The sequence below is a fragment of the Myotis yumanensis genome, unplaced genomic scaffold (genome assembly GCF_028538775.1).
Source record: "Myotis yumanensis isolate MYYU_CA2020_CCGP unplaced genomic scaffold, mMyoYum1.0.hap1 SCAF_20, whole genome shotgun sequence".
NCBI lineage: Eukaryota > Metazoa > Chordata > Mammalia > Chiroptera > Vespertilionidae > Myotis > Myotis yumanensis.
The window spans coordinates 6,223,459-6,238,976 of NW_027223771.1; the positions used below are offsets into that span (position 1 = coordinate 6,223,459).

The window sequence follows — 15,518 nt, forward strand, 5'->3', positions numbered from 1 at the left end:
GCCCAGATGGTGCAACTCAGTGGTTGAGCATCAACCTATGGACCAGGAGGTCATGGTTCGATTCCTGGTCAGGGCACATGCCCGGGTTGTGGGCTTGGTCCCCAGTGGTGTATGTGCAGGAGTCAGCCAATCAATGATCCTCTCTCATTATTGATGTTTCTCTCTCCCCCTGCCTTCTCTCTCTCTCTGAAATCAACAAAAATTTAAAAAATAACAATATTCACCAGTTTCACTGGTGAGTGGACCAGCAGAGTACCTCACCCTGTCCTGCTGAAAGTGTCCAATCAACTGACCTCCTGTAGCATTGGTAATTAATGAAGATGTAAATTAAAAAGCAAAAGACCTGGAGGATAGTTCACTCCAAACCTCATCGTTTATAGATGTAGAAACTGAGGCCCCAGGTCCAGTGATTCCTCCTCATGATCCTTCCTTGGGTTATCTCTCCCCAATGCTGTGGCATCCTTGGGAGCCCAGGCAAACCCAGAAAAGCTGTGGCTGGCACAGATTAAAGGACATGAGAATCTCCATGCTGCTCAGCCTGTCCTCCCCAGTTCAACCCAGCAGTTCCAAGGAAGGGGAGGGATTTACTTATGTAGTCAGAGAGATCCCCGCCCCCCCCCCCCCCCCCGTGCCAGCTAAACCAAACACCCCTGTACAGCCAATTCCCAGGTTCCCGTAGAATTGTGACATTCAGTCACTGCTCCTCAAATCTTGTGTAACTAAAGATAACTCTGCTTTGTTTGACAAAAATGCATCTGGAGTACAGAATCTTTAACGAGAACGTGCCCAGATGGTCGTAATATTTAAGGAAATACTGTTTCCCAGTTAGGGAATGAGTAACCCCCTCTATTTTTCATTGGTATGATTTTTCAAACCCCCTTCTTGGCCGTATACAGTTCAAGTTGTCAGGGGAGTTTCATGATGTAGTCACGGTAACCGTGAAGCCTCACTGTGCTACCCACCGCCACCCAGCCAAGCGCCATACACACACACACACACACACACACACATACACACATGCACATACACACACATACACACACGCACACACATATACACACATACACACACACACATACACACACACACACACACATACACACATACACACACCACTTTACCCACAATCCATAATTCACTCAAACTCCACAAACCATTTATATCCTGCAGAGGAGCTTAAAATAAATACCAAAGTTGTATGAACCTCCACATGTTGTGTTTTTTGTCACTATGTGTAATAACTTTTTACAATAGATTTTTATTGATTTGAGAGAGGAAGGGAGAGAGAAACATCAATGATGAGAGAGAATCATTGATCAGCTGCCTCCTGCACGCCCCCTACTGGGGATGGAGCCCGCAACCTGGGCACGTGCCCTGACTGGGAATCGAATTGTGACCTCCTGGTTCATAGGTCGATGCTCAACCACTGAACCACGCCAGTTGGGCTAGGACAGTGTGTTTAAATATGGTTAATGTCAGCAGCCACCTCCCATATGTGGAAGAGTTCAATTTTTGCACAGACACCTTGTGACTATGCAAACACCACTCACTTCTACATCCTTGTTTATAACACTTAATCTTCACAAATCCCCAGGGCACACCCAGAGAGTGTTTTGCCTACATGCAATTACCCAGCAACAGTAAATGGTGAGGGACCGGTTAAATAAGCATGGGTCAAATGCCAGCAGTCTGCTACGGTGCGCCAGGCGTTTCCACCTGCGCATTTAATAAATATTTTCTGAATCTGGACAATTGCCCCCAAAGATTAGAAAAGTCTCCGTATTTCAGGCCCAAGCATGTGACAACAGGTTGAAGGACACCCTGAGCCCTCCAACAAATGTCCTCGGGAATCATCTCCACATGTAGATGCATCCTAAAGAATAGAGAGAAAACACTCGGGTGTTTTTGCAAAAACTGCCTCATCTCCCTTGACTGAAACTGGGAGAGCCCCGCTCACCAGCCCTGGAGTAACAGGCCTGTTGCACATTTCCAAGGTAGCTGCTGCCCTCTAGTGTTCATAAAGCAAAATGCATACCTGGTAGAATCTAAATCCGACCTCAAGCTTTTCGTAAGTCCTTGGAAACCTCTACTAGCCGAGGATGCTGCACTGGGGTTGACAAGTCCTTCTACGGTTTCTATTCAGCCAGTTCACACTGGCACCTCCATACCTATTAAAACACTGAAATGATTCCATATCAATTGGCAAAGAGCCACTAAAGTCCCCGAATGCCCCCTACCACCACCACTCAACCAGGACCCTCCCCGAATCCCGGTGCTCTCCACTATCTAATAGCCTAACCCAGTGGTCGGCAAACTGCAGCCCCTTGAATGTGGCTCTCCCACAAACTACCACATGCAGGCGCACACGTACAGTGCGATTGAAACTTCGTGGCCACACTCAAGGGGCCAAAGAGCCGCATGTGGCTCGCGGTTTACCGACCACTGGCCTAACCCATCGTGCTCAGCAAAGCAGGGCCTCTAAGACCCTCTCCCACCCAGAGCTGTGGCTACATTGTTGGGTTGGCATTCAGATCAATCCTGTGATGAAGTATTTTGAATGTCACATGTTCATTGCTCCTCACCATTTAAGTAGGGGAGCACTTTTCAACCTTGCTCATCTCACGGCACACATAAACTAATTACTAAAACTCTGCAACACACCAAATATATATATATATATATATATATATATATATATATATATATATATATTATTTGCCTATCTGACAAAAGAAAAAATAGCTATAAAATAATGATTCATTCACACCAGATGGCTATTGTTGTATTGGCTGTCGTCATTTTTTAAAATATCTATGTATACTTTTTATTGTTTTCAGAGAGAGGAGGAGCCCACAACCCAGGCATGTGCCCTGACTGGGAATCAAACCATGACCTCCTGGTTCATAGGTTGATGCTCAACCACTGAGCCATGCTGGCCAGGCAGCTGTCATCATTCTAATTTGACAATCTAGGGGAAAAGACGGAAGTGGAAGGTAAGGGCTGGTCACATTGTCCATTTTTCAAAGACCCTGTGAGGGGCACTGTAGTAGGACATCGGTGAGGAATTAGTCCCGAGTTATAGAGAGCATCATTGTAAGCCTTGTAACCCGCTGCTAGGATTATGTGTCAACTGAGACACATCCTTTAACCTCCCAAGGTCCCCGTGTGCAAAACAAAGAGAAAGGGAATGATTCTTGATGCTCTTCCCAGCTGATCCCAGCTGATCCTATCAACGTGGGAATGCAGAAGACCTCAGAAGCAGAAAAGAATCTCTAGCCTCAGTGCTTAAAGGTTTGTTTACAATTGTTTTTATTATTTTTTAATGAACGCACACAAGGTACCAGGAGACCTTAGGCACGGAGGGGTCTGTGTACCATGACCTCAGGCTCATGTGCTAAACACTTCACAAACTGACACAACCCCTCGCACTAATTATTTTCAATGAAACAAAAGATCGGAAGTCGGCATCAGGAAATGACACAATATAGTGGAGACTCTTCAAAGTAACCACTCCCAGACTGGGCGTCGTAACGTCCATCATGAACTGGGTACAGATTTGCTCGACGAAGGAGAACCTCATTCCTTTCATTCTCCACGATTCCATTTCTCTGGGTAGAACACGAATGCTGTACATTCCCCGCCATCCCCCGCCCCATGCCCTGCCACAGAGACTGTATTTAAAGAAGCATTTATCTCCGCAGGAGTGGCAGCATTTGACAGGTGGGCACGTGCCGGTGCCCGGCCATCCTTCGTGGGGAAACGCAGGGATGCGATGAGAATTGCCCTTGGTTGTTTAGGTGGTTGGTATAAGGAGCCAGAAAGAGAGCAAAAGTTAGCACTCGGACATCAAAGAGAGCTTACCCCCAAATTATGGCAGCCACCCCAACACTAAAAAAGCAATCACGTTTTAGATTTACAAGATCCACCGTAATGAGAAATGCAGCTTCTAACGGCCTTGTGAATTTCTCACGTGCTAGCTGCTCATCGAATCCCGCTATCCCGTTGAAGAACAATGCTACGAGGGCTGTCGTCATCCCAGGTGGACACGGCTCTCTTGTAGAAAACTAGCCACTGCATTTCACACCCTAAGAATGTGGCGAGTATATTACAGCTATGTTACACTGGGCCTCTCCTCATCCACCTAGCATTCCTGTTAGGTGACGTCTGCAAAGCCCTGGAAGAAACATTAACCCACAGTGGCGTATGTATATAGTTGGGAGGATCGGGATGGCAAATCAGAGCCGATGTGTCTTCGCTGTACAGAAAAAATAAAGGTGAATAAAGGGGTGGGACACAAGAGAAGCAGAGGAAATATTTTAACCAGTAAAACCGATCTCGGCTTGAGGGTAGAAAGGTGCCCTCGACCGTCAGTCACTCCAGAGAACCACAGGAAGACGGCCCCCAGCTGTCTTGGGACCCGAGCGCCTCTCAAACCCTGAGAAAGCACGTGGTGAGCCATCATCACTGTGTTTAAGATTTTTGGAGACCGCTGGTCGGGGAAGGCGCACCTTGCAGTCCTGAGAGTCTCGCTTATCGCCTCAAAGCGTGCGTTCTTCAGGCTGCCGCTCACCGCCAGTGGCGCGAGTCCAGAGCTCACTGCCCCTCCGTGCAGGACAGTTCTCATGGACACAACGTCAGCCTTTTCTCTCGTCCACACTTCAGCCCCCACTGCTGACCCCTGTCAACGTCGTTTGTCCTCCGCTGCTCACCCGACTCTTACCCCCAATTCATGTCCAAACTGGGTCTCAGGAAGGAATCCCCTTGGCGCCCTCAAGGAAAAGTATTTGAGATCCATGACACTCCCTACTCCCATGGCAATGGCATCTGCTTTAAAAGTTCTGGACCGAATAAATCAAAGAACTTATATACTTACAGGCATAGTCCATGGACATGGGCAATAGGGCAGTGAAGACCTGGAGGGGTGGGGAGGGGCTGGAAGAAGGGGGGCAAGGTGGGGGGAAATGGGAGATGATAAAAAAAAAAGTCCTGGACCGAAACATAAAGCATAGATTTCTCATGGGACCAAATCCGGGTCGTGTCTTGCTGCTGAAAGGAACAGGGAGAATTAGCACTTTGGAGAGCTGTGGGGACACTTCCCTTTTCCCTCCATCCCGCGTGTTGTCTGCCGTGTTTGATGCTCACCCGCAGACACCAGAGGCCACTGAGCAGGTCCCATGTTGTTCTGGGGGAGCAGCAACGTCAAGTGCCAGGGCCGCCGACAGCGAGCCTGAGTTTCACAAGCGATCGGTGTGAGAGAGGCTACACGAAGGGACATGCCTAGATCCCACGAACTGTGCGAGCGCACCTCCCCACAGCAAGCTGAATGGCTATAAGAAATTGTGCTTGCATTTCATTCCATCGGACCCAGTTTCCCGGGATCTCAATCCCCGAGTCCTCCCAAAATATGGCTATATAATTGCTGGCAAATGTTTGCAGATACCATTTCTGCAAATGAAACCCAAATAGAGTATGTACAAAGTTAGTTCACAGAATACCCTATCCCATTAGGCTTCTTTGACTAGATCGGAAAGGGATAAATATCTTTCTTAAATGTATCACCTAATCGTCCTGAAAAGCTCAGGACACTTGGGGTAGGGAGTAGGTTTCTATAGATAATGCTCAAATATTTGTTTTTCTATATCAGCGTATCTTCCCCGCGATGGTGCCAATTTTCAAATGGAAAATATGATAGGTGATTCTTTTCAATGCAAAAAATATATATGGATCCTGTACTTCAAGCCCAATATTTATACGATGACGCTAACTTCTTGCCCAGTTAACGTGTTGTTAGGTCACTGGGCTCCGAAGAACTTTATGAAGGAGCTTGAGTGTCCTCACGCTCAAATCCACCTTCAAGTGCAAAGACGTCCTTGCACCTCCTTGCTTAGCACACACCCCCCTGGGGCGTGTTACTCCTCCTCCCCTGCCTTGGGCTGAGGTGACCTAGTACCAAGCACACAGCTCCATGATTACCAGGGCAGCTCAGGACACCCCAAATCGATCACCTGAGTTACCAACATCTTAAAGCTGAGATGGGTCCTAGATTAGGGGTCGCAAAGTCAACATCTCCTCCGGTGCTTCCAAAGTCCTCTGGGCGGTGACGGACAGGAAGTGTGGATGCCCTGAGGGTCCCCGGGAAAGGTTCTTCCGACATTTCCTCTCCCCGTGGCCGGTTCACATCAGCACCTGCTCTCGGGTCTCTGGCAGCCGAAGAGCAATCAGGCCGCCCCCAACGAGAGAAGTGGCAGCCAGAAGGATGGGGACCACCTTGGTTATCCCAACAAAAGAAGCAAAGATGGTGTTTCCCAGGATGGCTCCAAATTTGCATAATCCATTGAGGATGCCAAAGGCTGTTGCCCTGTAAGAGAAGGAGGAAGTGGTTTCTGACAGACACCAACTAGACCAGTGGGTTCTCAACCTTCCTAATGCCGCGACCCTTTCATACAGTTCCTCATGGTGTGGTGACCCCCAACCATAAGATTATTTTCGTTGCTACTTCATAACTGTAATTTTGCTACTGTTATGAATCGTCACGTAAATATCTGATATGCAGGATGTATTTTCATTGTTACAAATTGAACATAATTAAAGCATAGTGATTCATCACAAAAACAATATGTAATTACATATGTGTTTTCTGATGGTCTTAGGCGACCCCTGTGAAAGGGTCGTTCGACCCCCAAAAGGGTCGTGACCCACAGTTTGAGAACCGCTGAACTAGATGTTCTTTCTCTTCCTCACTGTGGGGGAAGGTATAGTGAAGATGTGGGAGGGAATTTTCTCCCTTGAATATAAAAGTAATACATTCTCATTTTAGTCAAATTTGGAAATACAGAATAGCATGAAGATGCAGGGATATATAACCCCGCCACTGAAAAGCGATCACAACTATTAACATTTTGGAGTATTTCCTTCAAACTTGCTTTTTTTTTTTCCTTTTCAGACCACAAGTTAATTAAGAATGTGGCTATATATTTATACTTTAAGTTCTTCTTTATATTTTCTTTTCTGAAACCATACTACCCTTCCATCCCTAACCCTCAATTCCAGTCTTTTGTTTTCAGAATATTCTTGGATATTTTGACAATTTTATTTTCCAAATAAGGTCTAGATTAATTTTCTCAAGTTCCTGGGGGAGGGGATAGGAGATCTCATAGAATTTTCAATGGAATCTTTTTTAAATATGTTTTTATTGATTTCAGAGAGAGGAAGGGAGGAGAGATAGAAATATCAATGATAAGAATCACTGATTAGCTGCCTCATGCACGCCCCCTACTGGGGACTGAACCTGCAACCTGGGCACCTGTCCTGATGGGGAATGGAACCACGCCCTCCTGGTTCATAGGTTGATGCTCAACCACTGAGTCATACTGGCTAGGCTGAATGGACTCTTAATTAGAAAAAAAATCTAAAGAATATTTGAGCCGAAGCCGGTTTGGCTCAGTGAATAGAGCGTCGGCCTGCGGACTGAAGGGTCCCAGATTCGATTCCGGTCAAGGGCATGTACCTGGGTTGTGGGCACATCCCCGGTAGGAGATGTGCAGGAGGCAGCTGATCGATGTTTCTCTCTCATCGATGTTTCCAACTCTCTATCTCGCTCCCTTCCTCTCTGTAAAAAATCAATAAAATATATTTTAAAAAAATATTTGACATTTTTGTAAGATTATATCTTCTTAGAATTCAATAAGGTATTTCCTGATACACATTTAAGTCTTCTTTTATATCTCTCAGTAAAGTTTTATGGTTCTCTCCATGTAAGCGTTTCACCTTTCTCATCAAATTGATTCGTAGATATTTTATGATTTCTGCTGTTATGAAATGGATTTCAATTTCACTTTTAATTTTTTAACATATTTTAAAGTCTATATAAATTATTAACTTAGTTCTATTACTGGGACCTTTCAGTCCGCAGGCCGACTCTCTATCCACTGAGCCAAACCGGTTAGGGCTCCCAGGGTGTACTTTTATTTTGTCGTACCATCTTACGACATTATTCTATTGTTCCTAATAGTCTCTTCAGTTAATTCTCTTGAGGTTCCTAGATGTGAACTCGCATCCCATGCAAATCACAATCATTTCTCCTCCCCTTAATTTTTGTAAGACTTAAGCGTCCCCATGGCAACCTACATGCCAGTATCTCCATCACCAATTTGGGATTTTTTGCAAAATTTCAGTTACCTGCCTTCCCTACCACTTCATAGTCCTTTTTGACCCCAGGTCCCCTTTATCTGCTATTCTTAAAATTCCCAGTTCCTCCTCTGTGAGGAGGAAGAGCTGCCTTGTCCCGAGGCCTTTAAACCAGGTCTCTCCTCACATGGCTTGTGCAAAATAAAAGTACACCCTGGGAGCCCTAACCGGTTTGGCTCAGTGGATAGAGAGTCGGCCTGCGGACTGAAAGGTCCCAGGTTCGATTCCGGTCAAGGGCATGTACCTTGGTTGCAGGCACATCCCCAGTAGGAAGTGTGCAGGAGGCAGCTGATCAATGTTTCTCTCTCATCGATGTTTCTAACTCTCTATCTCTCTCCCTTCCTCTCTATGAAAAATCAATAAAATATATATTTTTTTAAAAAGTACACCCTGGGCAACCCACCACATTCTCTGCAAACGGCCCAAACCATCACCCTCATCCCACCTTATCTCCCTCTGCCTCTCCCAGGCCTGTGTTTACCTAGTTCCTCTCTTTTTCACTTTATCTCCCAGTGGAAGGCGTGTTCTCACCTCTTTTTGATTGCATGAGGCATACGGTATTGCCCTCCTACTTTCTCTCCTGGGCATGGTTTCCATGCACCCTTTGCATCTTGCCATTCGCCCCACCCTCATAAGCCTTGATCTGCCCACTTCCAGGCCTGTGCCAGCCCCCACACAGGAGAAACTCAAAAACCTAAGAAACGTTCAGTCCATGAGCTCCAGGAAGATCAAGGCGGACCCGGGCAGAATCGGAGCAGGTGGACTTCTAGCTTAAATCCACACAATCCCAGGAGGAGCCCGGGGGGAACTGACCTCTGGGTGGTGGGGTACAGCTCCACGGTGACCACATCCAGAGCGTTCCAGGCTGCGATGCTGGCCCCGCAGAACAGGCACTGCCAGCCGATCATCGCCGACTCGCTGTTGCCGAAGAACAGGAAGAAGCAGCAGCCTGCCGAGATCAGCATGGAGCCACCTGTGGAGGGAGGGAGAGCAGGGGCCCCAAGAAACATGAAGCCTGTGGCTCAGACGAAATGGTTACCCACACCTGTTGTCCCATCTCCCACCCTCACAGGTTCACTGCAAGTAACAGGCTACCTCAAGTAGTAAAAGGCCCATCTGGCCCAGCCGGTGTGGCTCAGTGGTCGACCTATGAACCAGGAGGTCACAGGTTCGATTCCTGGTCAGGGCACATGCCTGGGTTGCAGGCTCAGTCTCCAGTAGGGGGTGTGCAAGAGGCAGTCGATCAATGATTCTCTCTCATCACTGATGTTCCTCTCCCTCTCTCCCTCTCCCTTCCTCTCGGAAGCCAATTTTGCTCGCTCAGTGGTGAGAGCCTCGGCCACTGAGGTTTGATTTCAGGTCAAGGGCACGTATCTCTGTTGCAGGTTCAATCCCCGGCCCTGGTTGGGGCACAAGTGGAGGCAGCCCACTGATGTGTCTCTCTCACATCGATATTTCTCTCTCTCTCTCTCTCTCTCTCTCTCTCTCCTCTCGCTGCCTCCCTTCCACTCTCTCTAAAATAAAAAGAGCATTTTACATATTTTTCTGACAACCTTACAGAGGATGCAGAGTGGGTATATTTAATATCCCTATTGACGTGCTAATAAAATAAGTGATTGTCACAGAATTGCTCAGTCAGGAAATGGAGACGAGACTGGGCCATGGAAATGGAGCCTGGACATGGGTCCTGTCGCCAGTCAGCCTAAGGGAAGAACTTGGAAACTGTTCTCTGGTGTTGCTCCAGCCCCGGACAACTGGGGGACCAGGCAGAGGTCGGTGAGTGAACAGTCTGTTATATGCCAGGCCTTCTTCTGGATGCTTAAGATACATCACTATCAAAAAGCCCTTCTCGGATGAATGGGGCTCTTTGATATTCACAGGGCTGAATATCTGCATTTTGTTGCCTACTGCTGACTCAATGGCCTAAAGCAGACTCCCTCAACCCGATAATCTTACTGTTTACTAAACATTACCATTGATATGTCTATTTGCATTCCTACATGGCAATTGTGTCTTCTAGTAAATAAAAACAGATGGGAACGGAGACTCAGTGGAACTTGGTCCCTTGTACCAAGCTCACAACTGGCTTCTCTCATAATTTCCAAATTTAAAAAAAAATAAAAAATAAAAAAGCCCTTCTCCTGGAACTTACATTCTAGTGAGAACATACCTGTGAATGGGCTACAGGAGGGAACCCTGCTTATGCTGCATTTAAGCCCCTCCCATTCCCAGTCAAGGGCCTAGAGGTGTCAGACCACCTCCACGGGGGCCCTGGGATTTTGCCAACGTGCCTCCCTGACTCCACACCGGGAGATTCCATCTTACCTGTGCGGTTTCCTGTGCAAGATTTCTTTAAGAAAATGAAGAAAAAAAAAAATGCCACCGTCCACCTTACGTCTCGGCCTTGGCCCTGACAACTCACCGATCATCTTGAGCCTCCCGATCCTATCCATGAGCAGGGCGGAGATGATGTTCCCCGGCAAGACGGACAGGCTGCCCAGGAAGCTGACCAGGTAAATCAGGAAGTCGTTGTCTTGCTCCAAGTCCATGTGACAGCCCTCCTTCTGGTCCAGAAAGGTCGAGTTGATAAAGCGACAGTCGATGAACTTATGCTCGTAGAGGTCTGGGGAGAGAAGGAAACCTTAGGCTCGTGTGAAGTGGGGTAGGGGAGTCAGGGGGTCGGGGGGGAGGGCAGGGCAGAGGCAGGGATGAAGTAGGGCCCCTTCCCTGGGCAGCCTGCACCAGCCTCTGGCCATCAGACAGTTTCAAAGTCAAGGTGGCGCTCGCCAAGGTGTGGATGAAGCAAAAATCCTCTACACATGCAATGATGACCTGCTCGACTCTGATCGGCAAGGGAAAAGGAAACGAGCGTTCACTGAGAGGCTTGTGTAAATATATCATCTCTCAAGCACAGAGCAGTCCTCTGAGGCTACCCAGCTTCTAAAAGCCAACGACAAGAGAATTTGATCCAGTGAGGCGGCCACCCCATATAGAAACCTGAACATTCTTCAAGATAAAGATAATTTGGTCAGTAGTTTTTTTTGTGTGTGTGGGGGGGGGGGGGGGGGGGGGGGCAGGGGCCAGAGCAGGGGAGATGAATGGGAGAGCACAGAGGGTTTTTAGTGTTGGCAGGAATTCCCCCTGTTAAGAATATGCAAACATCGCCCTGCTGGTGTGGCTCCCTGGTTAGAGCGTTGGCCTGAGCAGGGAAAGGTCGCAGGTTCGATTCCCAGTCAAGGGCACATACCTGGGTTCCACCCCAAGCCCCAGTCGGGGCACATGTGGGAGGCAACCAATCGACGTGTGAAAAGCTGTGCCACATTTTAATCACAAATAAGAATGCATAGAACTCATTGTTATTTTACAGGTGATAAGACGGACGCAGATCAATGAAATGTCTTGGTAAAGACTGTGCAACTCACCTGCGCCGTCCCTGGGGCGGGAACCATTTCTGCATCCTAAGGCTCAGCAAGGGTATCTGTGCTGTATTTACTGCTCCTAAAGCTTATGACCATTTTGGTTCTTAGGCAAGACTAGTCCACCCCCATGACGATCTCCCCGCTCTGCCCCCGGTTCTTACCTGTGTTATAAAAGATGGTGGATTCGATGGTGCAGTTTTTGAAATAGGTATCCGTGGATGTAACATCTTCAAAATAGCACTCATCAAAGAACGTGTCTTCAAAGAGAACGTGCTTGAAATACATCTTTGTGAACCTGTGGAAAGACATTTGTTCCTGAGAGATCCACCAGGGGGAAAGGAGACTTGAGAGTGAAATGAAAACCACAGGAAGGCATAAAAAGGGAGAACTACAAACCAAAAGATACTGAAAGATGATTTTCAGCCCAAACTAGTTCCCCCCACTTGTGTGTGTGTGTGTGTGTGTGTGTGTGTGTGTTTGTTAATCCTCGCCCAAAGATTTTTCCACTAATTTTTAGAGAGAGTGGAAGAGAGAGGGAAAGACAGAGAGAAACATCGATGTGAGAGAAACACATTGACTGGTTGCCTCTTGCACACACACCGACCAGGGCCTGGGCTGGGGAGGAGCCTGCAACCAAAAGGTGCCCTTGACCAGAATTGAACCCGGGACCCTTTGGTCCACAGGCCAACACTCTATCCACTGAGCCAAACCAGCTAGGGCTAGTTCTCCCTTTCATAGCTGCTGGTTTATAGATGAGGGAAGCTCAGGAGGGTGGAAGCTGGTGTCTAGTGCAGGGACCTATGGGGCTACCCCATCAGCCTGATGGTTCTCAAGTGCAGGCCCCTGGACCGTCCACATTGGGCTCATAGAAATGTGAATTGCGAGAAAGGATAATACTGGTAGCATCTCACTTTATGAGGAGCCTTCAAAACATGCAGGTCCCTCCACTGGTCTTAGTAGGTTTAAAAGCAAGAGATTTGAGGCCTGGCCGGTTTGGGCTCAGTGGATAGACCATCAGCCCATGTACTGAAGGGTTGCAGGTTTGATTCCAGTCAAGGGAATGTACCTGGTTGCAGGCTCGATCTCCCGTGTCGAAGATAACCAATCAATGTGTCTCTCTCACGTCGATGTTTCTCTCTGTCTCTCTCCCTCCCTTCCACTCTCTCTAAAAAAAAAAAATTCAATGGAAAAATCTCCTCCGATGAGGATTAACAACAACAACCAAAACAAACAAACAAGAGACTTGTGAGAATCTTCATTTTTTAAAATCGTCCCAACAAAGATGTGGGGAAATAGGCACTTTCACTCACATTGTTAATAGAATATAATTGGTGCAGCCTGTTTGAAAAGCAGGTTTGCAACATTTTTAGTGCACAATCCCTCTGTCGTAGGAAAAACCACCTGTACGAATGAATCCTACATGCACTTGCACAGGCGTTCAGAGAGATACATTTGGTGCCTGGGAGGTATGGCTCAGTGGTTGAGCATCGACCTATGAACCAGGAGGTCACAGTTCAATTCCCGGTCAGGGCACAGGCCTGGGTTTCGGGCTCAGTCCCCAGTAGGGTGTGTGTAGGAGGCAGCTGATGAATAATTCGCTCTCATAATTGATGTTTCTATCTCTCTCTCTCTCCGTCTCCCTTCCTCTCTGAAATCAATAAAAATATATTTATTTTAAAACAAGGTGTGGGGTCTCAGGAAAGATGGTCTGATTGACACTCCTCAGTCAAATGCCTCCATCCTTGGATGGATCAGATACCACAGGTGATGAGGGATGACTGGGAGCCAACACGACACAGGCAGGGCCTCCTGGGGAATTAGAGGGTTTCTGGCAGCCATGGGAAGTGGTGGCACCACAATATTCTTGGAGCTCATTCCCCGACCATGAATTCCTATCTGTCCAATGGCTCTCTCCCAAGAACAGTCCCCTGGACCTTCAGCTGATCTAGGGACTGTCTGAGCCTCTCACTTACTTGTCATTCACAAGCTTGCCGTGCTGGTGGATCTGATTTTCCATCGTGAAGTTGATTGTGGCACCGAACACGTGCTCGCCGAAAAATACCTTCATCTTGGACTTGTATTCTTCCTCTTGAAAATACCGGATCATGTCGGGGAACCAAACGGTCAGGCCGTAGTAACTGGAGCAGAGAAGACACAGTATGTGAGCAAATATTATTATCTCATGAGCAGAATCTGCATCCCTGATTTGAGGTTGATAACATTCCTTTCAAATGTATTATTATCGTTCAGTAGTAGAAACTCTCATCCAAGCATGTCAAACTCAAAGGCTAACACGGGCCAAATCAATGAGGCATGTGGCCCGTGGGCCACGAGTTTGACATGCTTGCTCTAATCAGATAACAGATCATAGTAATGGATCTAACGGGAAAAATTCATGACCATCTGGCTTAGAAGCGAAAAAGGCATTTGATGAAAAACAACATTCATTCCTGATTAAAAATACCAATAGATTGGGACAAATGAAATGAACATTCCAGCCCACTGGTTTGGCTCAGTGGATAGATCGTAGGCCCGAAGCCGGAAGGGTCCTGGGTTCAGTTCTGATCAAGGGCACATACCTGGGCTGGTTGCAGGCTCAATCCCCAGCCCCCGTTGGGGCGCATGTGGGAGGCAACCAATCGATGTGTCTCTCTCACATCGATGTTTCTCTCTGTCTCTCCCCCTCCCTTCCTCTCTCCATAACATGTAAGAAAATGCATATCTCAGCTCAAAAGGGAGAGTTTTACTTAATGGGGAAACACTAAAGACATTCCCACTAATGTCAGAAACATGACTAGGACACCCATTATCACCATGACTATTGAACACTATAGCGTAGGTCTTAGCCTACCAGTTAGACAAGAGAAAGAACATAAAAATGTAAAAAAGCAAAAGGTAAAACAACTATTTGTAGACGATATGGTTTTATACCTGGAAAATTCAAAATAACCAACTCAAACAAATGGTCATGAGACATAAAAAACCTACTCCATCCCACGCATCATAAGAAAAAATGCAAATTACAAACATACTGTGTTACCATACTCGCCTACCAGATTGTCAAAACCTCAAAGATTGCCAAACACCCTGTTGGTGAGGCTGCGGGTAAACAGGTGGTCTCAGACATTGCTGAGTAAAGGATAAAATTGCACAATACCATATGGAGGACAATGGGTCAATGTCTAAAGAAATCACTGATGGGTTTCCCCTCTTTGACTCCATAATCCCATTTCTAGGAACCTATTCCCCTGATAGAGTTGCACAAGACAACGTAGCCTCCAGACAGTGAGTCATTGTGGCGGTGTTTGCAACAGGAGAAGTCTGAAATCTCCCCCAAGAATTGAGCAATGAATCCCTGGCTGGATAAAGTGAGGTACTTTTCTGTGGAAGGCTATAAGGAGTGAGGAAAATCTCAATTTACTGGTCTGAGAGATCTCCAGAATATATTGTTGAGTACCTGGAGCAGATACAACAATGTATTCCTTTGAATAAGAAAATGAGGAAGGCCCTGCTGCTGTGGCTCAGCGGTTGAGCATCAACCTATAAACCAGGAGGTCATGGTTTGCCTGAGGCAGAAATTCCTCCGGTGGCCTGCCTCCCTATGGAATTCCGGTTACAAGAGTAAAAAATTTCATTAAAGACGCTACTGGAGTACCTTGCCTGTGATTTGCGGCTGAAATCATCCAGTCCTATTCAGACTCCACGAGTTAGAACTGATCACAATCATCAGTTATGAGGCCCGTGAAGCTCAGAGAAATTAGCGAATTTAGTAAGGACTTACCTGAAGGCCATAGTGAACCAGACCACGGCCAGAATCAGCGTGTTCATCCTGTAAGGCCCCAGCAGGCAGTACTGAGCATTATCCCAGACCTGAAACCCACACCAGACCACGGGGGTTAAAGGCAGGAACTG

At 47.0% G+C, this 15,518-nt stretch overlaps 1 protein-coding gene across 1 annotated transcript in view; it reads right to left on the minus strand.

Moving 5' to 3' along the window:
- Window positions 1-3,285: 3,285 nt before the first annotated feature.
- SV2B (synaptic vesicle glycoprotein 2B) overlaps window positions 3,286-15,518 on the minus strand; it is a 53,081-nt gene continuing 40,848 nt past the window's right edge. Inside the window, exons 9-14 of the mRNA XM_070400344.1 lie at window positions 15,388-15,476; window positions 13,580-13,744; window positions 11,768-11,901; window positions 10,610-10,810; window positions 9,001-9,160; window positions 3,286-6,358 (exon numbers count right to left, since the gene is read on the minus strand). Coding sequence (XP_070256445.1) covers window positions 6,175-6,358; window positions 9,001-9,160; window positions 10,610-10,810; window positions 11,768-11,901; window positions 13,580-13,744; window positions 15,388-15,476 — 933 coding nt within the window. The 3' untranslated portion in view covers window positions 3,286-6,174. The remainder of the gene's footprint in view (window positions 6,359-9,000; window positions 9,161-10,609; window positions 10,811-11,767; window positions 11,902-13,579; window positions 13,745-15,387; window positions 15,477-15,518) is intronic.